This window comes from Bombus huntii, unplaced genomic scaffold, assembly GCF_024542735.1.
Source record: "Bombus huntii isolate Logan2020A unplaced genomic scaffold, iyBomHunt1.1 ctg00000077.1, whole genome shotgun sequence".
NCBI classification, from domain to species: Eukaryota; Metazoa; Arthropoda; class Insecta; order Hymenoptera; family Apidae; genus Bombus; species Bombus huntii.
The window spans coordinates 40,462-64,942 of record NW_026099335.1 but is presented as its reverse complement, the minus strand read 5'-3'; the positions used below and the strand labels follow the sequence as shown (position 1 = coordinate 64,942).

At 35.7% G+C, this 24,481-nt stretch overlaps 1 protein-coding gene and 2 long non-coding RNA genes across 4 annotated transcripts in view; all 3 read right to left on the bottom strand.

Moving 5' to 3' along the window:
- Positions 1 to 11,627, bottom strand: part of LOC126876487 (venom serine protease Bi-VSP-like) — a 136,218-nt gene extending 124,591 nt beyond the window's left edge. Inside the window, exons 1-3 of one of the 2 annotated variants that reach the window (XM_050639342.1) lie at positions 11,365 to 11,627; positions 11,101 to 11,196; positions 10,748 to 11,029 (exon numbers count right to left, since the gene is read on the bottom strand). In XM_050639342.1, the coding sequence (XP_050495299.1) occupies positions 10,833 to 11,029; positions 11,101 to 11,196; positions 11,365 to 11,596 (525 nt within the window). In that variant the 5' untranslated portion in view covers positions 11,597 to 11,627 and the 3' untranslated portion in view covers positions 10,748 to 10,832. Of the gene's footprint in view, positions 1 to 10,747; positions 11,030 to 11,100; positions 11,197 to 11,364 lie in introns of those variants that run through there. The other variant, XM_050639341.1, reaches the window with a different exon arrangement.
- LOC126876503 (uncharacterized) overlaps positions 1 to 24,481 on the bottom strand; it is a 163,121-nt gene that overhangs the window by 134,861 nt on the left and 3,779 nt on the right. The gene's annotated exons all lie outside the window — the stretch shown is intronic.
- LOC126876500 (uncharacterized) lies at positions 7,576 to 7,986 on the bottom strand. Its single transcript, XR_007694238.1, has 2 exons — positions 7,859 to 7,986; positions 7,576 to 7,696 (listed from the first exon to the last, which is right to left on the bottom strand). It is a non-coding gene; the product is annotated as an uncharacterized LOC126876500 (long non-coding RNA).

Sequence of the window (24,481 nt, the reverse complement as noted above, 5' to 3'; positions counted from 1 at the left end):
GAGGTTAAATCTTTAATCTGTTAAGAATTAAATTTTTTATTGTAACTGCGAAAATTATAAAAGTACCAAGCGAAGCAAGTACGGAATATATGCGGAATATGAATCGCTCAACTAACCAAAGAGCGGCTCAGTGACAAAATTAGTAAAGTAAAGACCACAAATATTACAACATTATATTCTACCACAAAATAATTCTCTATACAAAAAAGGTACACAACGAATCGATTTTTCACAACGATAAGAGTCAACAGAACCAATCAAGACCAGACGAGACTCTCATAAGACAACGATATCAGAGGGATCAAATCAGCGACTTCAATCTATGTTACAGAGTATAGTTATCAAGAAAAATTGCTCTTTTCATGAAAAGTATGGTAATGATACTCTTATAACACATTGTATATCTGGCAGTCGGATGTGCCCGTGGCCATCGGAAATGTAAAGACGACGCTTTTAGAAAGTGATAGCGCCATCGCGTATTAAAAACGCGTTAGAAGAAGGACGGTTTCGCTATCCAAGGCGAATCGAAAAGTGTGCGTGTTGCGAGAATCAGAGTTGATCGAGACGTCGAAGCATAGAGTCGTTAGAATTGAGTTGCGAGTGTTGTCGAGTGTTAGAGTTGCTAGTGAGAGAGAGAGAGAGAGAGAGAGAGAGAGAGAGAGAGTTACCAAATAGTTGTCAAGTTATTTGTTGTAAATACGAGCGTTGCATTTAGTTTTCCTGTTAATCAAACATCGTTTCTCTGTCTAACTAATATCTGTATTTTCAATCCATTATTAATATATTCCGATATTACAAGTGGGGGCTCGTCCGGGATTGAATAAGACAGAGAAACGATACGATTTAACGGAGCTATTTCTGCGGGAGTAGAAAAGAATAGAATAAAATGGCAAACGTTGAAGACGAACGATTGTCGGGTGAAGAGGATTTGACGCTGGAGGAGCTGAGGAGTAAGCTCGCACAGATGAATCTGCCTATATCCGGTGCGAGATCAGTGCTGGTTGCCAGGTTGAACAGAGCGTGCAAACCTGGTCGATCTACTCCTAAGGATTCGAAGCGTGGCGAAGAACCAACAAACCAGCGAGATCTAAGAAGCAAGCAGAGAGCCGAACGCAGTCAAGAGGGAGAGGAAGACCTCGAGAAGCTGAGGACGAAAGAGCTGAGAGCGCGTCTCGTTAGCTTGGGGTTGAAGGTAACGGGAAGAAAATCCGAACTACGCGCGCGGCTACAGGCGGCCCTAGAAGGAGACGATGTATCGTCGGAAGAAGAGAGCTCCGACGAAAGTGAAGGCGAGGACGATAAACAAGGCGCGCGAGAATACAGGAGAGGCACGCGAGCGGTGTATCAGGACCGCGATGAGTAGCAGCAGAAGGTATGCGTCGGTTCGATGTTGAGTCTTAAAGACGTGGAAGACTCATTAGAGAAATTCAGCGGGGATGATCTGCTGAGGGTAAATCAGTGGGTGGAAGACTTCGAGGAAATGGCAGAAGTGTGGGGTTGGTCAGACGCCCACATGGTGGCCTATGCTAAGAAATTACTCGCAGGCTCCGCTCAGGCCTTCGTACGACAAAAACGATGCGCGAAGTCCTGGGCAAAGCTAAAAAAGGCGTTGAGGAATGAGTTTGAAAATGTAGTAAGCGACCAACAGATACATGGCGAGTTATCCCATAGAAAGAAGAAAGCAGATGAGAGTCTGCAACAATATATGTATCACATGTGCGGGATTGCAAAACAAGGAAGGGTTGATACGCAATCCTTGATAGACTACATTATTCAAGGCATTCCCGACGAGGTCGCGAACAAGACTGTGCTATACGGAGCCAGGAATATCGAGCAATTAAAAGAGCGTTTCAGGCGCTACGAAGCGATAAAAAGAGATATGGAGATGAGGACGAAATTTGAGGAGCCGAAGAGTAACAGGGTAAAGCCGGTGGCGAAGCTGTCCGAAACCGAGAGGAACAAGGAACCCGGTCGATCTGGAGATGCGAGGAAGACGCGATGCTACAATTGCTTCAAATGTAGGGAGTACGGACACATCGCATCAAGTTGCGACAATTTGGGTGAGCCCTCAAAAAAAGTTTACAGCGTGTTTCGGTCGTTACAAACAAGGCGTGGTAAGGATGTTAAGATGGAAAATTTCAAATTGAGCGCGTTGATAGACACCGGTAGTGAGCTGACTCTAATGCGAGCAGATCAGCATGTGAAAATCGGAGCGCCCAGATTAAGTCGGGAAATCGTTGGATTTGGCGGTGTCGGTTCCGGAAGGAATTTTACGCTCGGGAAATTTTCCACGAACATTATTATAGACAATGAGTCGTACTGTATAACCATACACGTAGTTCCAGACACAGTGATGCAACATTCGCTTATTATTGGCGCAGACTTTTTGGACACTGTTGAAATAAGTATAAAAGGGGGAGAATCTTTTATTAGTAGAATAAAGGACGAAAATCCCGATGAGTGTCCGGAAGTCCTCAAGATAGATGTAGAGACACAGGCGAGTGAGATAGATTTGTCACACGTTAAGGACATGCAACATAGGCTAAAAAGAGATTTGAAGAGAACCAAAGCATTGCTAAGAGACGCTCAAACGATGCTGGAGAGATCGAAAGGTGACTCGACGGGTAAAGCAGCTTTACGACAGCTGAAGAACCAGTTACAAGATGCAGAATGCGCTAGAGCAGTTGCAGTTAAAGCGAAACAGGCACTGGAGCAAGAACCGAATGAGACGCTGGCTTCGTTGCAGGAAGTACTGCGGCAACGTTCCGAAGCAGAAGATCGTGTTAATGTAGCTAGTCGCGAACGAACTGAGCTACTGTCGCAATTGGAAGAAAATAAAGAAGAGTTAGCAGAAGTTTTGAAGAAGTATCGGGCAGCTGTGCAGCAAGTGTCGGAGGAACGGAGAATAGTGGCAAGACACGTGGTGATTGGTAAAGTGGACCACGAGATGGTGTCCTCGTCGGATTCTTGCGGCCAGCAGGAGGACTTAGCGAACATCACGAGGAGGAAGAATCTGGCTAAACAACAGCAACAGGATATTGTTGATGATATTTGCGAATTTACTGAGAAGGATAGCGTTGCGGATGTGAGGGTTGTTTCAAGTTTTCGGATAGACTCGAAGAGAGTGAATGCAAGGCGAACGAAAAGACAAGGGAAGTCGCACGTGCGGAATCCCTCCAATAATATCGATATACAGAGGATGTGGATGACGAGGACGACGATGGGATTGTCGAGGACACGATGAACGTGAAGACCTTCGAAAAAGAAGAGATCATAGTCTCGGTAGATGGTAAGTTGTTAACGTCTTCCATGTACGAACCGAGCCTACGAAAATGTCACGATGCTGCCACGACGATCAAAGCCCCTGACAAGAGTGAAATGGGTAAACAAACAACGGAGAGGAAGATAGAGGAAGAGCGAAAGAGGAGCAGTAGCATCGAGGACGAACAGGCCGCGGTGTTCCAAGAGGAACGAGATCAGCTGCGTGCGGACGCAAAGAGACGGATTGAGGAGATCCAAATCCGAAACAAGCGGGCGTATAACAGGAGACGCAAGAAGGCGACAGCATACAGGACGGGAGATCTAGTGGCAATCGAGAGGATGCAGAGGGGTCCCGGGCTAAAGCTGCATCCGAAGTTTCTTGGACCGTATCGGGTGATAAAAGTCCTGCGAAATGACCGATGCATAGTGCAGCGAGAGGGGGAGCACGAAGGGCCACGTACAACTTCCACGGCAGCCGATCACATGAAATGGTGGAATGCTGACGATAGTGATGTAAGTGCGAGCGGCGATGATGAGCACATCTGAGGGCAGATGTGATTGTCAGGAAAGGCCGATTGTAATATCGTAGAATAGCTTTGATTGGAGATCGGCTGAAAATAGAAAAACCGTGTACGTCGTGTTTCTGTGGTTCGTTTACATTTAAGAGTGCCTACGTGACTAAAGGCACGTAGTTGGTAGTTCTTACATAGGTATGAGGGAAACAATAGACAACGTTAGAAGAAGGACGGTTTCGCTATCCAAAGCGAATCGAAAAGTGTGCGTGTTGCGAGAATCAGAGTTGATCGAGACGTCGAAGCATAGAGTCGTTAGAATTGAGTTGCGAGTGTTGTCGAGTGTTAGAGTTGCTAGTGAGAGAGAGAGAGAGAGAGAGAGAGAGAGTTACCAAATAGTTGTCAAGTTATTTGTTGTAAATACGAGCGTTGCATTTAGTTTTCCTGTTAATCAAACATCGTTTCTCTGTCTAACTAATATCTGTATTTTCAATCCATTATTAATAAATTATAATTAATCGAACAAAATTACACCTTTAATATATTCCGATATTACATTACCGTGATGTAATATTTATCATGCTTATTTTGTACGTAAAACGAATCGTTGGAATATTCCCGAAGCTAACGAAGCATTTCCCAAAAGTTAAACCGAAGAGATTAACGCGAATAGTTAAGTGAAATTTTTCCATTAACTTGCTGACCAACCGGCAAATAAAAAATCATAAAAATTGTTTCAATGTGTTGAGGTCACGCATAACTTCTTTTTTCATTGACGATTACCAAACAGGTAAAATTTCGAAATTGTACGAAGGCCACGTGACCAGATCGTATTGGAATTTGAAGTGCATGGAAAAAGACAACTCGAAGTACAAACCTTGAGCTGTACTACTCGAAGTACAAACGTGAACTAATGGATGCAGAAAAGCAATTAACGCCAAACATCCGAACAGCATCTTGGAGCCCGTCATTGTTCTGAAATAAAAGAAGTGACGAATTAAAAAGACGCAGGACTAATAATAATAAAGGAAACTTAGTTCGTATTATAAATTGAATTTACATCAGAAAAGAAGCACGATCAAGCGAAACAGATCGTAGAAATGACAAATATCATCGATATACGTTTCAGTGTAATTTCACTTTTGAAAATTATTTAGTTTAATACGATCGTATTCATCGCTCCGAAACTTTCATTGTGCTGCAATTTGTGCTGCGTCTTTTTAATTTCTCTATCTTTCTGTGTTTTCGGAAAAATTACTTGAAAGATTAAGAATTGCTTGCCTTATTTTATTTTCGATTAGTTAGGATTTGATTATTCCAGGTAAGGTTTATTATTTATAACAGGTTTTATCACTTGTTTATTATTTAGGAGTTTGTTATTTTAGGATTAGTACCTTTTAGGATTTCTTATCCTTCGAGTTTCTGTTTCAGATATCTAGGTCTATTTCAAGATGTTTTATTACATTAGGATTATTTATTCGATTAAGATAATTTAAGAGTTTCACAATGTACAAAGAAATAATCGCGTGAAATTTAGATTTATGCTTTAAACGTATTAAACACGCGGTAATTTCAATGTCTATAGCCTCGAACGTGTTCTGATTAGTTGTGTCATTGTCTGTGACATTGAAATCACAAAAATCCATTGCAAGTGTGCTGTCATGCAATGTGGATGTAATTGGGTTTTTTGGGGTTAGGTTGGGGTTAGGTTGTATCATCTGATTTGTACAGTACTATTTTAACGCAAGGACAGGAAAGTTATTATATATTTCCCGTCCATTATTTGAATCGTTGTGAAGTGTAACGAATTATATTCGATTCGAGGAGATGTTAATGAATTAGCCATTTCATATGTAATTACATGGAAATAAAAATCATTGCAAAAGTAATTGATCTAATGACAACGGAATTTCCAATATTTTTTTGTTTCGTCACCTCTTTTTCGTAATATATCTTTTATAGGTACGTGATTTATTAATCGTTCGAATGGAAATAATTATTCGTATAATATTCAAACGATTCTAGCCATAAAATAAATTAAAACGATACCTGTCAATGATATGCAATCTGCGTATGACGTCAACCTCGATCTATGCTTATACAAGAAATTTTATCAATCAATGACTAGATATACAATAATCAAATATTATAAAATTTCCTGAAAACCTTTAGGTGTTAATATCTTTAATATTTGCAAGTTATTGTTTAGCGCTAATTAGTTAGAATGTAACAAGTGGTGTACCAGAATTGAGATAATTAAGCCACACGAACAATCTTATTTAGATCTTTTTAATTTTTTAATTCTCTTTTGCTCTAATACTTCGTAAAATTAATCTTCATTAGCTACTACACTTCATAGAATAACAAGAGATAATTTTTCTTATATAACGTTTCATTCATAAAATCTATCATTAAAGTATATCTTCATAAAAATATCATTCCATACTAACGGTATATTTGGTGTCATACGAGATAACAGTTACCAGTGATGACATATGTAACTTTATAAAGATATCTCGTTTTATTATATATTAAAAGAATGTACTCATTGCTGCTATATTTCAGATGAAAAAAAGGCGGCAACGATTTTACAGTAAAATCGTTCGTTTACAACTGATTCATTTACATTTCATGATAATACTGTGCATTCTGAATATGCTATGATTTGGTTTAAAATAATAAATAGTCCATTCTTGCATACTATTGCTCCAGCTTTACTTGTATTTTCGATATTGGTATAAATAGAAAGACAATTAATGTCGTTCGAGTCTATTTTCGGATCATTTATATTACGTTTAATCCATATAGTTATCATATGAGACATAGTATCGTAAAATTTGGAAGAATAAAACGTTCGTACAGGAAGTACATTTTATAAGAACTCCAACAAATCTGCGTGTGCACCTAAAATACAAACTGATAGTGATAGTGATTGTTCATAAGTTTATATACATTATCTAATGTCAATCGAAGGTATCAATTCTTTTTCTCCATAAGAGTACTTTTTCATTTATATGTGTTCAAAAATACATGTGTTCAACCGTGAAGCATATGTCACCTACAACGAAAAAGAGTTTTCCTATACTTAATATTTCCTTTATATACCTATGAAAGTCTATTCTTCGCGTAGTATGAAATTATGAATAAATCTGGAATATTGTTCAATCTGAAAAGAAAAATAACTTATTGACATCATTCATTGATACGAGATTCAGAATGTTTGTTTTGTCTTGCAGAAAAAGAAGGCAGCCCTCCCTTTCTTTTAATGTGAAATAGAAAGCGAAAATTTGAAAACAGATTTTTTGGAAATTTACTTGCAAATATCGTTTTCAATATCGTGATTTTCTTCCCAATGGTACTGTACTTTCAAATTTTCCAGTATCCCTCTAAAAACAAAAAGTCGAACCTCGTTATTGTTAACGTAGGTATTACAAGGAAGCGAAGTATTAGAAAGCAGCTCCTTTTTATTATGGATTTCTCTATAATCATGTAAATAAGAAATTCCGGAAATTTTTTCCTCAAGAATTTAATTCTTGTGTTTTGATTGATAATTATTACACTGCATACTAACTTTTCGCATACTGTTCGCGTCTAACAGTTTCCTAATAATAACTACTTCAAAATTACATATGTTCTTGCACGAATTCAAAAGTACGTATGATACAATTACAATTGATTCTAAAATAATAATTATTTAAAGATATTAAGATACTAATTAAACGTTTCACTGTATTTCAAAATCTGGAACAACAAATTTTTATTTATAAAAAATGAAACTGTCTTTATATATTCTTTGTCACGATGCTATTTCTTATTACCGTGTCGACATTTTTTAAAATTCATTTTGTTATCTCTACGCAATATGAAAATTCATATACTGCTTAATATTTTTTAAATATTATCCATCCACCGCATGATATCTCCTGAAAAATCAAAATATTAATGTTATATTATTACAATGCTTCTTAAATTTCAATTTTTGACAAATTTGAAATCCAATATATTTTGCACAATTATTATTTATCAAAAAATTCCAAGTTAGTAACTTTCTTTTCAAATGGCAAATAACATATACTTTGACTTACCTGTAAGTTTTTGTTCCTAATCATCATTTCCTCTTATAGAACATCATTATTGTTCTTATAATTACTACCAGTGTCATAGATATTGTAGTGGCTACAACTGAATTAATAGAAAATGATAAATAACTGTGTATAACACTAACACATAATTGTGTATAACAATGACACATAACTTTTACTTACATATCTGTCGATAAGGGATTACTTACTGTGATATCCTGTTGATGTTTCTTAAGGCACTTGATTAGGTGCGATACGGTATCATTCCTTATGGTATACTGTAGATAAGTATTTTAGAAAATAACAAGAATAAATCTAAATTATTCAGAGGTTCCAGTTTCGGCTTAGACATAAATACAGGACCATTTGCAAAGAAGAAAGGGTGCGTTTCTACAGCCTCGTTATAGTAACCATGAATACCAATCTCTGAATTACTGGTTACTAAACATAAATATCCTATAAAATTTAATATATTTCTTTAATTTTTAATACATACATGAGTTAGTAGTTCTAAATTATGAATCATCCTACCTGTGATATTACGCTTTTCCTTATAATATCATCACTCGAGTGAACAACATTAAGATCATGTAAACCATGTCATCCTATCTTACTGTGAAGATACTTAGTTATGTTATCTAACATTATAAAAATATCATCAAATTCAAGTCCTTTTATTCACATCACATGGCCACGACGATCTGGTTCTTCGTTATATAATGTTCTAAAATTTGTCGTATATATAGGATGTACAAACCGTGATATCAAGGTATCAGTTCTTCCTTCCCAAGGGACAGTTTCATTAAAATTCTGATAGAATTAAAAATTAATTATTAATATTCTAACAATCATATATGTTAAATACGTTATAGTCAACGATATATACCTGAGCGAATGTAGGGGTGATTCCTTGATAATTATAAATGTCATCAGCCCACATCATTGTGCCACTTCTTTGTACTCCAGCCTCTAGATTAACAGCCTAAACAAACATACGAAATTTTATAGAAGCTGTACAAAATATAGTATATATGCGCAATATTGAAGCGTTCAAGGGGATATAAAGGTAATGTACATCACATACACGTGTACTCTCATGCAACAAAATACAATTAGATTTAATAGTATAAGCTCTTTTATTCATCATAATAGATTGGAAATTTAAGTGTCTTACGAGGGTGAGTAAAAAGTTACCCGCTCTGTCGGTGTAGAATTTATTTTAAGCAATTGTCAAAAAAGACATACATCATTTTTTGACATAATCACTCGATTTCTGTATACACTTTGTCCATTTGCCGAAGGACCTTTGTATTTTCTCATTAAAAAATGTTTTGGGCTGAGCTGCGAACCACGAATGCATCGTGGTCTTCACCTTTTCATCAGCTTTTTCGGCATCCATCTCGCACAAACTTTTTAAAATCCAAATCTGTCGTGCACTATTGCATAAGCAGAGCCGTGGCTGATTTGCAAATGATTTGCCACATTATCCAGTGTCACTCGTCTATTCCATAGAGCATAAGTTCATGAGCACGTTCAATGTTGTCATCGTGGATGTGGACGGGCGTCCAGCTGTTTTTTCATAACACTCGTGCGATCTTCTTTGAACTTTTGTGCCCATTCAAACACACTTCGTGACAAAACACTTTCTCCATAATGTGCATTAAATCTTTGATAAATATAGGCATCAAACATAACCTCCGACCACAAGAAACGAATCACAGCATCCTGCACTGTTTTCCTGCAAATCACCATTGCAAAGCGCCATTACTCGCGCAACGGTCACAAACGAATTGACGTAACACAAAGAAACCTGCGCAGCAGCACTGAACAAATATTGACGTCATACGAAGAGTGCAGATGGATCAATACGGTCGACAGAAGTTTTAACTATCTGGAGTGCGGATAAATTTTTACTGAGAGTCGTATAGGAATCTATAATCTGTAAGTACACCTTTGGCTGAATGGAAATTTCTCTTACATATAGTCAAAAATGCTGAAACTGTGTATTGAATTGGAAAGTGATAAAAAATAAGTGAAGTTTCGAGGTTGCATGTGATTGCATGAGTACACAGGACGTTTTTAGCGAATAAAAAATAATTTTGAAAGACACGAGACTTATCTTGTATTTTATGCACTCTCTGTGTCCGAATTTCCAGAAGCTCTCTATCTTATGAAGTGTTTTAGATTAGCCGGAAAATTTTGTACGTTCGTACAAAAAGTATACGATCTAAGTGGAATATTCCATTATTCTCTTGATACAACAGAAACGAAATTTACAGAACTTCTCAGAAAGTTGGTTTATTATTACCAAATTTATAGAATTAATATACGTTTATCATCTTTACATACCTAAGTCGTGGAGGTTTATCGTGCGTAAAAAATTAGTGTCGTTTCAAAGTTACATTTCGTACATTTTAAGCCTATAATTTGTAACGTACAAAACAATGTAAATTTGAGCTGTTTCTTATCTCCACAATAAGAAAATCCAACTTTACGTTTTTTACACAATGATATTTATGGAACAGTAATATCATATTATTGCATCGCTTGGAGAATGAAGTCAAGGTACGATGTGACCCTAGTGTAAACGCTGGGATACCCAGCTGTGCCGCACTTATAAGCATAAGACACAATACCTATTAAATACGAGGTTAATTCATGTTGTATCAGCAGTGGTCCGCCGCGGTCAGCCTGAAAGGATCGTTAAATTTTTAATCAAAGATACTGAAATATATCGATCGAATTGTATTGAAATTATACTTATATACAGTAATAATCTTCTATTGATTTGTGTATTGAAATACTCCAATTTATAACGTACATGTTATATGTATTTTGAGCAAAACTAAGATTAGAAGGAAATTAGATTAAATACCATAACGAGGTGTGAGAAGTGGGCAAAACTATTAAATTGTGTTTATCTATTATTTTTAATGTTTAAGACGTCGATTTGATGTTAATTCGAATCGACGTGTCTTCAGATACCGTATAATTTGTAGTAACTCTGTAACTTAATTACCGTACAAGAATCCTCTCCACCCTGAGCATGTTCGGCGCATATTATACCATCAGTGATATCAGGTGCATTAGGAAATTTGGAATAAGCTATTTTGCATTCGGCGTTCTTAATCACTGGCATTTGTACTTCCATTAATGCATTACGTCGTGGTCGTCCTACGAAGAAAATAAGAAAGATATTTAAGACTGGAACTATTTAATTTTATTATAAAATTGATATCACTTACTATATCTTAATGCTCCCCATCCAGCAACAAGGGGGTTATAGCCGACGAAGTTGCTCTTTCGTAGGGGCTCTTTCGTACAAATGGGATATACGTACCCTGAAAAATAAAAAAATAAATGAAAATGCAGGAAACGAATGACCAAAAGTATGAGAAAGAATTATACACGCTTTATGACACAATATATGTGTACAGTAAGAAATTTCAGGATATGATACTTCAGTAATACTCAATAGCATATATATATATATATATTTGAGGACTTACTCGAAAATGGCACCTCCTCCACCAATCTAAGAATGGCAATATTATGATTGTGTATGTTTTCTATTCCATCCATATGTGCACAATGTGCTGCGGTCAAAACATGCCTAGCCGATATCAGGGAACCTCCGCACTTCCATAGTGGTTTGTCTGGGTTTCGGGGATTACGAAAACCTAATGCAGCGATCCATGGCCAAGCGCCTAAAATGCAATAGTCATAGTTGTGAATATACATAATTTTTTCTCACATAACGGGTAACAACGATTATTACCTATTCGATATTCGATCATACAGCAGACGATAAGTACATACGTACAAATACTCTGAAATAGAGATTTGATAAAGACAGAAATTAAATTTTTATTCCAGTGGAATACAAATTATTAAATAATTCTATATAATTTCTATTTGAACTATACTGAACTATAAAGTTCAAACGTGTAATTTCTGCCCTGACAGTTTTTGATCTCTATCCATATTATTACTCCTATATCAATTTTTTATTTCAAGCAAAAAGATACTCTTCCTAACATGAAGTAAAAGAAAGAAATAATTCAAGTTAATAAGTAAAGTTACTACCGATAAAATCATAGCATTATTATTTAGTCTAATTGAAATGTACATTGATGTGCTGTTTAATGCCTTTAAAGTTCATTCTTTGCAGTAAATGGCTTATTATTAATCGGAAAGAAAGACATAAAACGTACCAAGTTCAGCTGGTTTACCATCGACCACCCTGGTATGAGAGACGTTGCTAAAACCACAGTATGGTGGTCGCAAAGCCTTATACTTATACACAGTTTTTATTAAAATTTCTCTCTTCTCTTTGTTTGGATCGTTCGGACAGCAAACGATCGTAACATTGCCCTGGTATCTGCACACTGATCGTCTATAAAAATCGGTGGCTGTACGGTACTGTATCTGCCATATTTCTTGCAGAGGTTTACATTTTCTGTAGTCAAGGCACCTGCCTTCTTGATTGTCCGGTGTGGTACATTCTGGATCAAACAATTTTAAAACATTTATACAGTTCAAAGATGCGTAAGAAAGCGACACCGATTACTCAACTTTCGAAGTAAAAGGCCGATCAAGTCCACCGGATTGCCCTACAGACACGTATTAATCCGTAAGAGTTAGTCATCATGTTGATAATAATTATCTAAAGAAACTTTTCACGTGAAAATATAAAATTTTAATTGATTAGATATTGTGTTAGCCATACTTAAGAAAGAAAATGAAAATGAATGAAATGAAAGAAAAGGACTACCTTCAACCTCATGTTTTAAATAAACACTTTGTCAGTTTTGCGGTAAATAAATTCTTAGGAATTCAGGACAGTTTTTAGTGAATCATTTTGTTTCGACCGTTCGCGGAGAGACGCGATCGCGAGATAGCACGTCAACGAGAGTTGTAAGTTCCCGTTACGATTAAATAATCGACGCCACGAACTGATCGATCCCCTTATTTCGATTATGATAATAAGGGTAGTTCAACGAAATTCCACAGAATTAACACAAATAAATTAATGTTTATTTCAACAACTTATTAACTAGAAAGATATAAATGGAACAAAAAAAATGTAACTGCGTTTTGGTTGATAAGTAATGCGCGACATACCACATGTGTTGACGGTTCGACATCTCGAAAAGTTCTGAACGCCTTTCGATTTTTTTCGTTTTTTCTGGAAGGCGACCCCCACTACGTTCGGATCACGCCACATTCTTTTACGCGAGGTAAAATACGGGCCACGAGTCGACGTTTCTGGAAGTCGCCCTGCTTAATGAACCATGCGCTTGCCACTACAATGTTTGTTTGCCGGGCAGACACGACGATCCGTCTGCGACATTATAGTGCCGCGATCGATAGTTAAGAATATGACCTATGGTAAGCCGCATGGCGTAACATTCTCCCCCCGTTGAGAGGGTACCGATCAAACTAGGGAGGTGTGGTTGAAGTTCCCATCTTATTTCGTCTCGGTGGCTAGTTGTTCGGGTTTCTCGAGATCGGGTTGAATTGGCAGTGGGACAAGCCTTTTGACGCCCCGATCCAAAATGCTCTTTGCCGTCTGAACTGTAGCTGTCCGGATGACACCATCGGCGCCTGGATGAATCTTGATAACTCGGCCCAGAGGCCAATGCATGGAGGGAACGTTGTCCTCTCTGAGGATGACGATTGTGCCCTTTTGGATGCTGTGTCCACCCTTGCTCCATTTATTGCGGTTGGTTAGCTCGTTCAAATACTCCTTATGCCAGCGGTTCCAAAAATGTTGTTTAAGCTGTTGGATATGCTGCCATTTGGAGAGTCGGTTCGATGGAATGTCCCTGAAATCTCGATCACGTAAGCACATTAATGAATCGCCAATGAGGAAATGTCCGGGAGTGAGGGCTAGGAGATCATTTGGATCGGTGGAGATAGAAGTTAGAGGGCGGGAATTGAGGACTGCTTCTATTTCTATGATAAGAGTATTACGGTGTTAAGCTCATATGTTTCTGTTTCTCCACTCGCGCTGCGCCATAATATCCTTTGATATTTCCGATCCTCTGGTCGTACGAGGAATTGCCGATACATTTTCTCGATGTCGCCAGTGAGTACGTACTGATGAGCGCGGAATCTAATTAATATGCAAAATAAATTGTGAATTGATTCGAGAATATAGGATTTCCCCATTTTCATGATTATCGTGATTTTTGTATAAATATATTTTTTAAGATACTAATAATTAGGTACTTATAAATTAGTATTATCAATTATTTTGCATTTATAATTCCGCCTCTAGTATAAGTGTTAATTGAAAACTAACTTTATGTTTGAAAAAGTACTAGCAAAGTCGTTGAGTAACAAGCCACTGATGCTAACACAAATAGCATTGTCGTAATTAAATATTTCTAAATATTCATTTTTCATTTTGAACCTGTAGAAACAATTTATTATATATACTATTAGCTAAGTAATTGCATATTTAATTAAGTCGAAATATAAAACTTAGTTATTTTAATAATTTAAAAAATAAAAAACTGACAAACATTTCAATTTAATTTATGGTTGGAACAAAAGACAGTTATTTTTCATTAATTGAAATATTGCAATGCAGAGTACTTTCCAAAATACGCCGAGAGTATTCCTGATGGTGAAACGAGCGTTGCTTCATCGAACGCAGCTAAAGAAAACAACATCTATGTAGTTGGTGGTACGATGCCTGAAATAGGGGGCGATAAATTGTACAATACCTGTACTATTTGGGGTCCCGATGGAACTTTGATAGCAAAACACCGAAAGGTAAGTAATATATTCCTTTATGGCTTTGAATTTGAAAATATTGGGGCGAAGAAAGTGACTCTATCTAGGAATAATTTAGGAATATACATATGTACATACGTATACTATAACCAATTCTATAATTTACGGTTTATAAAATACGTTATGATACGGGAAACGCCCATTTTTGTTGTAATGTGTTTGTTGTTGTATAAATTTTTCACATACTTAAAATATTATTATACTTATTTTTTCTCCTTTTTAAACATTATTAAATGATAAGATTTTTTAATAAAAGAAAGTGATAAAAACGCTGTCAGTTATTAAATAAAAAATAATTAAAGTTTAGGAGTTGGTAACTTTGATATTAAATTACAAAAGTTGCAGCAATAGAATTAGCGACCACATTTTTATGTTATTAGGTACATCTATTCGACATCGACATTCCTAATAAGATTACTTTTCGAGAGAGTGATTCACTCAGTCCTGGTAACTCCCTAACGACGTTCGATGTGAAGGGCTGCAAAATAGGTATTGGCATTTGCTATGATATTAGATTCGAGGAAATGGCACGCATTTATCGGAACAAAGGTACAGTAACTTAATCGATCAATACTTAACTAGCAAAAAATTAAATATCTTTCTTAAATATATTCTATATAAAATTAATATAATCTGTAACTCTGTATAAAAAGAAGCTTAATTTAAAAAACCAGTATATTTGCTGAAAATGAAACAAATAAAAGAATTAAAAGCACAATAAGAGGACTGTCCTCGCATATTCAGAAATGATGGAATGTGAACCGTGCAACTACGAAGTTAATTGGTATTCGGTGGCTTCATATTTCCTGCTTCTCTGGGTTAGGTTGCCAAATGCTGATATATCCAGCGGCATTCAATATGACCACTGGACCACTGCACTGGTCATTACTTCAGCGTTTCAGAGCGAATGATAATCAATTATACGTTGCCTGCATATCACCGGCTCGTGTTCCTTAAGCAAGTTACGTCGCATGGGGACATACACAGTTGACCAATCCCTGGGGAAAGATTCTTTACGATTTGGAAACTCAAGAGAATATGGCAGTCACCGATATCGGTAATTTACAGCTTAAAATTAAAAGCGAGAGATCCATGATGTAATTAATTTTTAGTCTCGTTAATTTATCGATTTAGCCATCTTCCTCTGTATTTGTTGAATTTATTAGTAAGCATTACTTATTACTTCGTATGTTTCTTTTTTCTATCAGATCTAAAAGTTGTTGAGGAAGTAAGGGCTCAGATACCTACATTTTCTCAGAGACGTACAGATTTGTACGACACTGTCTGTAAGAAGGAGTAACTCTACACTAAAACAGAAAATGTTTTTTTATAATATTTCTACTACGATATCCTTTTTTTGTGAATTATTACTAATTTCTTATCATTTGTACTAAATGAATGACTCAATTAAGAAAACCAAAACGTTATAAATAATAATCTGTATATTTTGTGTATCAACATGTAATTGGATATTATAATAATATAGGAATGCTATAATAATATAGGATAATAATATAGGAGAATAGTAATATAGAAAAAAACTACATGCTTTTAAACACCTTTAATATCGATCACATAAATTGTTATAATTCACAATGATTACGCATACATAAAAGACCCCTTGATAGTAAAATTTACGATCAAAAGGCAATTACGTATCGTTTAACAACATTTAATTTATAACACCTTTTAAACATTTAGACAGATTAACACATAACACTTCTTATATATAAACATCAATTCGAAGTTATCAGCTTGGAGAAATTGGTCGATTAATACCTGTAGATTGTCTGTCTCGATGAAAGACTTAAAGAGAGCAAAAACATGATAATGCCGCTAATATAATATTCCTTCTTTCTTGTATCTGTCTGCCTCTCAGGTCGTTTTACTAATTACAATAAGTAATTTCGCCTTCTTTGCGCTCTCTTTTAACGCATTCGAGACCGAAAGAAATTCATATCAGTCAGTAGGCAAGGGTATAGTATACATATTTTATATATAACTTATGTAGTAATGTATATATCATGTTAATTTCATATTTTTTTCAATATAGAATTATTATATATATATATATATATATATGACTGTACATAATACATTATAGAATAACATAGTATATAATTTTATATTTTAAAAATATGAGGCATACTATTTAAGATTGTCATCGATTTAAAATCAAAGTATGAAAAGGATACCCTGGAGAGAGTAAAACACAGAATCATTCTAACTAAACATTCAAATCGTAGCGACACCTAGGTATCGTCTTACAATTAAATCTCGGTCTCGAATGGATTAAAATGAAATACATACTTGCAGCTTCAACATCTTCAATATCGAGAAGATTCAAACTTTACAAATAAATGTAAATTGCGATGTAAAACAACGCGATGTAAAAAGGGAAAAAGGAGGAAAGAAGGAACAGGGAAGCAAAGAGAAGAAACGAATTTTTCATTTTCTCTTGCCAGGAATATAAGATGCTAAGTAATCTTCCTAAGTAATCTCCTCCAGCTTTTTCTAGTTTGATCAATAATTATTAGTACATGTTAGGAAAACAAATAGAATTTTTGTTCTCAAGCGAGGTATAATCTAAATTTTGTATGTACACAAAAATGTTAAATATCTGTAATAAACATGGTATAATCAATTTTTTTACATAAAATTATATTGTATAGGCTATTGTTATTTAAACATTTTAAATTGGATGAAGAAAAAAAATGACGCAAATAAAACGTAGGACATTTTAATTAAAGAGACTAATATAGAGATTTATCTACTTAACTGTGATTAAATCATCTCCACTTAACGCTCTACCTCTTCTATTAATTATGCTTCGTTAAACTATGATTACAGAGGATGGGTTTTTTGATAAAATGACATTCTGACAAATATATATAGATCGATATATATAGATATAGATAGACAAATATATAGATTCTTACAACAGTAGTTATGAATGAACAGTAGTTATTGTATCAATTCCGTTCTTCAGAAGCTTCATTTGTGAAAAGACAATTCGCCAGAATATGGATTCACTGTAGTTATAGCTATAGGATTTCAATCTAGTTGACAGACTTGCTTTACGTAGAGAATATCTGTCTCTTGTTCTACCTTATCGCGATTCTCTCCTCATCTTATACGCTTTGTCGAGCAAAGTAATATTGGCATATATCTCGGCTCGGGTTACAATCATTAGTTTCCGCCTAAACGGTTAGAATCACATAGCTCGCGCTCTACTCTCGTTTATTCAACATTCAGGCCATATGGTCGCATGCGACGAGTTTTATGTTAATTCCGACCGATTACAATACCTTTCTTTCGTTTACAAGGAACGACGAGACTGGCAGTTGCGTGATTTCCAATGCAAAAGCCGCGATATCTGCACGATAACCTAACCTCAACCGATTTTGTTGTACTATTCTTACGTGGACTTCGTTTGTACCACTTTCGTAACAAAAATAGAATACGTAGAACACAGCATTCCGTTATGCGATATTGTCGATTCCTAACATCCGAAAAATCAGAGATAATTATTTCCCTACAGTTGTACATTTGTGTGAAAAATTACGAACGTAAAGTTGTTTGGTGCATGCACAGTCCTCCCCTCCGCTGCATTTGCGTGGACATGCTAGAAAGATTCACTTTTCCACGGTGAAACTGTATGTATTATAATTTCATTTTTACAAAGGTCGAACATCCTACTATGCATAAATTTAATATTAATATAAGCAGGTTTCGTGTTAAGTATTACATCTGACGTATAAGCACACGTGTGTACGAGCCTTGGTTTTAAATGTCTTATAGTAGACACCGAAAAGATTATTCAGTTGGATATCTGACTCAATATCAATATTTTACTAGGAGATAACATGTTAAGAACACGTTGGTGGATGGCATGGGAGATGATGAATGAAGACATACTTCTGTGAGATACATAAAATAGTAGTCAGAACGTATTTTGGCGCTTGGGGACAGCAACAGCTTTTTTTTTTTTTTTTATTTATTTGTTGGAATTACAATCAATTCTCGCGTTGAGAATTTTCAGTAATTTTTCTGGCGTGGCGCAGTGACATGGCTGTTTATTTACAATAAGTTAATACTTATTATAGATAGGTATAATTTATAAGTATTATAAGTAAGTGCATTAGCTTAATTTGGATAATTAAATGAATCTAACGTTTAGGTCTAGCGGGTAGTGCCTCTTCAGCCTGCGAATCTGGTCCGTCGTATCGAGTAGTCCAGTGATTAGGGGGTTTCGGTGTTTCTTGACTCTTTTGCTATATCTGTCGCTATATTTTGCTATTTCCTCTTTGACTGTAGGTATCTTGAGGTCGCGATGGATGGTTTCGTTGGTAACATACCAAGGTGCGTCTATTAAGGCTCTTAGCGTTTTCGATTGGAATCGTTGTAGTATTTCGATGTTGGAGTTACTTGCTGTTCCCCATCGCTTCCTATATCCCTATATTCCGTACTTGCTTCGCTTGGTACTTTTATAATTTTCGCAGTTACAATAAAAAATTTAATTCTTAACAGATTAAAGATTTAACCTCTTGCTTTATAGTGTACAATAATTTTTTTTTTTTTTTTTTTTTTTTTTTTTTTTTTTTTTTTTTTTTTTTTTTTTTTTTTGTATAGGTTATGTGATCCATAGTTTGAGTAAGCAGTACACACACACACACACACACACACACACACACACATTTACGTGACAAGCTTTCATTTCAATCTATATTTAAGATTAATATTTTATCAGTTTCTGTTCGTAACAACATCGAAGTAGTCAATAAGTTTGAGGAGTATAATTAAGGAAGCTATGAAGCAAGAGGTTAAGAACAAATTCTGAAAGAGGTTATGTACAACTCAGTAGTACTGCTTTACATTACTTTGCGAATTACTTTTCAAGCATAAAAATAGTTTAACAGCCACTTATAGTTACTTCCTTACCATTACATTCATTAAATTCGTTTGATTTTGTAAACTAAATAACCACGCTGACCAGCCTCTTATTTAAAATAGAATTATTTTGTCATATATCCAACAGTTTACTTTCTCTTCGTAAATATTATTAATAATTTTATCAATTTCGTATACTTCCATCCTTCGTATAAGTGACAATAAATCAGAAGAGCTTCATAGCAATATTGAACAACATACAGTCAACTACAGCACCATTAGATACATCCACCATACAGTCAACTACAACACCATTAGATAACAGCAATACAATAGATTATTATTTTCTACGTGTCATTGATTCATCATCATCATTTTCCATTTTTTTAGCATATGTAAAAACGTATCTGACGTAATCTTACCTCGCTCTTTGAGTACAAAAATCCATTCAAATGAAACAAAGGGAAAAGAAATAAGAAAACAAACACTCACATACGAATCTTCATTACATAACTGTATGTACTCCTCGAGGTATAATTACTCAGACACGTTACAGCGTACCTTCTTCGTTCCCTGATGGCTGATGTTGATCGTTGACGTTTATAGTGAAAGAATTTCGTCAACGGCGCCATCTGGATCCCTGTTGAAAAATTAAACTAGCCGCAACAGCACCATTAAGCTCATCACCCAGAGTAGCTTTTGTTGCTGAGTCGTGGAGGAATTATTATCATCAACGACATAAACTTTACCAGTTCCGGTAACGTTCTTCAGATGGTCCAGGCATTCGAACTCGCAACATCGCTTTCCAAGACGAAATTTTTTGCATGTCTGTAGTAAAAAGAAATCGATCAATTGTACAGATCAATCGTCACTCGACTGCTCGAGAATTCAGATCATCCAGAGAATAGAATAGAGACGTGGAAAAATGTAGTGCGATCATCGCAGTGGGAGGAAATAGGGGGATAGGGACCAAATGAATGAACGAGATGTTAAGGACAACTGACGATAAGTTCTTCTTTTGTCGGGAATTGCATGTTTGTGAATGGTTTGTGGGTGGTTAGGTGGAGAGAATTGAAGAGTTTGGAGGTGACTGGAAGAGTGTTTTGGGCAAGGTAGATTGCAGAATGGTTGCGGTAGCATTGTGTTAATTATGGGTTTGTACATGTAATCTTTGTATGTATCACTACATACAACCTAACGTATATTTTTAATAATACATCAGAGTTTTAGTTATTTCATAGCTATGAATTTTATACTCTATAATCTTGACGTTTTATTTCACAGAAGCGTTTGAATATCCATAAAAATTAAATGAACCAATGTATTCATTATCTTATAGAGAAGATATATTATTTTTAATTATGTTCCAATTATTTATCATGATCCTGATTTCCTTATTCTGAAAATTTGAAAGGAAGTTTTGTAGTTTGATACTTTCAGCGACAAAGGGTCAATATTGCTTTAGTATATTTCGTCACATATACATGTATATCTATATGAATTGAGGACTGCTTCTATTTCTATGATAAGAGTATTACGGTGTTAAGCTCATATGTTTCTGTTTCTCCACTCGCGCTGCGCCATAATATCCTTTGATATTTCCGATCCTCTGGTCGTACGAGGAATTGCCGATACATTTTCTCGATGTCGCCAGTGAGTACGTACTGATGAGCGCGGAATCTAATTAATATACAAAATAAATTGTGAATTGATTCGAGAATATAGGATTTCCCCATTTTCATGATTATCGTGATTTTTGTATAAATATATTTTTTAAGATACTAATAATTAGGTACTTATAAATTAGTATTATCAATTATTTTGCATTTATAATTCCGCCTCTAGTATAAGTGTTAATTGAAAACTAACTTTATGTTTCAAAAAGTACTAGCAAAGTCGTTGAGTAACAAGCCACTGATGCTAACACAAATAGCATTGTCGTAATTAAATATTTCTAAATATTCATTTTTCATTTTGAACCTGTAGAAACAATTTATTATATATACTATTAGCTAAGTAATTGCATATTTAATTAAGTCGAAATATAAAACTTAGTTATTTTAATAATTTAAAAAATAAAAAACTGACAAACATTTCAATTTAATTTATGGTTGGAACAAAAGACAGTTATTCTTCATTAATTGAAATATTGCAATGCAGAGTACTTTCCAAAATACGCCGAGAGTATTCCTGATGGTGAAACGAGCGTTGCTTCATCGAACGCAGCTAAAGAAAACAACATCTATGTAGTTGGTGGTACGATGCCTGAAATAGAGGGCGCTAAATTGTACAATACCTGTACTATTTGGGGTCCCGATGGAACTTTGATAGCAAAACACCGAAAGGTAAGTAATATATTCCTTTATGGCTTTGAATTTGAAAATATTGGGGTGAAGAAAGTGACTCTATCTAGGAATAATTTAGGAATATACATATGTACATACGTATACTATAACCAATTCTATAATTTACGGTTTATAAAATACGTTATGATACGGGAAACGCCCATTTTTGTTGTAATGTGTTTGTGTTGTATAAATTTTTCACATACTTAAAATATTATTATACTTATTTTTTCTCCTTTTTAAACATTATTAAATGATAGGATTTTTTAATAAAAGAAAGTGATAAAAACGCTGTCAGTTATTAAATAAAAAATAATTAAAGTTTAGGAGTTGGTAACTTTGATATTAAATTACAAAAGTTGCAGCAATAGAATTAGCGACTACATTTTTATGTTATTAGGTACATCTATTCGACATCGACATTCCTAATAAGATTACTTTTCGAGAGAGTGATTCACTCAGTCCTGGTAACTCCCTAACGACGTTCGATGTGAAGGGCTGCAAAATAGGTATTGGCATTTGCTATGATATTAGATTCGAGGAAATGGCACGCATTTATCGGAACAAAGGTACAGTAACTTAATCGATCAATACTTAACTAGCAAAAAATTAAATATCTTTCTTAAATATATTCTATATAAAATTAATATAATCTGTAACTCTGTATAAAAAGAAGCTTAATTTAAAAAACCAGTATATTTGCTGAAAATGAAACAAATAAAAGAATTAAAAGCACAATAAGAGGACTGTCCTCGCATATTCAGAAATGATGGAATGTGAATCGTGCAACTACGAAGTTAATTGGTATTCGGTGGCTTCATATTTCCTGCTTCTCTGGGTTAGGTTGCCAAATGCTGATATATCCAGCGGCATTCAATATGACCACTGGACCACTGCACTGGTCATTACTTCAGCGTTTCAGAGCGAATGATAATCAATTATACGTTGCCTGCATATCACCGGCTCGTGTTCCTTAAGCAAGTTACGTCGCATGGGGACATACACAGTTGACCAATCCCTGGGGAAAGATTCTTTACGATTTGGAAACTCAAGAGAATATGGCAGTCACCGATATCGGTAATTTACAGCTTAAAATTAAAAGCGAGAGATCCATGATGTAATTAATTTTTAGTCTCGTTAATTTATCGATTTAGCCATCTTCCTCTGTATTTGTTGAATTTATTAGTAAGCATTACTTATTACTTCGTATGTTTCTTTTTTCTATCAGATCTAAAAGTTGTTGAGGAAGTAAGACAAGACGAAATTTTTTGCATGTCTGTAGTAAAAAGAAATCGAATCTGGTCCGTCGTATCGAGTAGTCCAGTGATTAGGGGGTTTCGGTGTTTGTTGACTCTTTTGCTATATCTGTCGCTATATTTTGCTATTTCCTCTTTGACTGTAGGTATCTTGAGGTCGCGATGGATGGTTTCGTTGGTAACATACCAAGGTGCGTCTATTAAGGCTCTTAGCGTTTTCGATTGGAATCGTTGTAGTATTTCGATGTTGGAGTTACTTGGACAGCAACAGCTGGTGATACTGTCATACACCTCCATTTATAAACTTTCGAAAATCGATGTGACCTTCAAACTTTAGTGTATTCTGTTTCACAGCACAAAATGTTTCCGAAACGTACGTTTATTGTTACAATAAACTTGACTAGTGGCTCTGAAATACTATCCTTGAAAAAACAATGGGGAAATTGGAGCAAAAGCAGAAGGAAATAAACAAAGACCTTGTTGGTTCGTAAAAATAAAATATGCTACAGGAAAAACTTTTTCCAACGGATTGAGATGCGACAAGCTTTAAAAGCTATGACGCGAATCGAGCGTTTGTCTACAAGAGCGCATTTTCGGTGGATATATATGTCGGAATGACATTGGGGATAGGGTTGTCGGTGTTTGAGGAGTCTTCATTGAAGGTAGCCATCGTTGCGGTGTAACGAAGATACGATTTATTGACACAGGTATGAATAACACAGGTTTGACAATCTACCACGGCGGTGAGACGTCCGCGACACTAGTGACAATGGTCTCCGGTTCGATAACGAATCCGCGGCCAACGGGATGACAGATGGGCGTTCTCGCTGAATCTAAGTCTGATTCGTAAAAATAATTGCTGAGCGTAAAGACGTTACTCTTTGGTCGACGGGAGCGCGTAAAAGAATGCCCGTCCCGTCCCGATGATGCCACAGAGGAAAACTATAATGGGGTGTGTCTAAGGACACGAGATCATCGGATTCGTCGAGGAAAGCCTTCGTTTAGGAAGTAAGGGAAATTGACGTTGCTGCTAATTGGTCAATCTCCATATCGGTGGTTAGAAAAAGATGGTAGCCGCCCTCGAGGGAAAGTTGCTAGTGGGAGACGTCGCTCGTTGAAAAATATGTCTCCCCTATCTTCCCGTAGTTGGGACAAAGACTGTTTGTCTGTTTGAAGGACTTTAGTTAACTAAACCTTAAGATTTATAACGGGCCCTCGGGCTAGCCGAACATGTACTGCGGAGACGCATCGACATCTGGCAATCATCTTACTCGAAGAATAGGGTCTGCGTGTGGCGAGCCACGGGACAGAAACCGTGGGAATGTTTACTG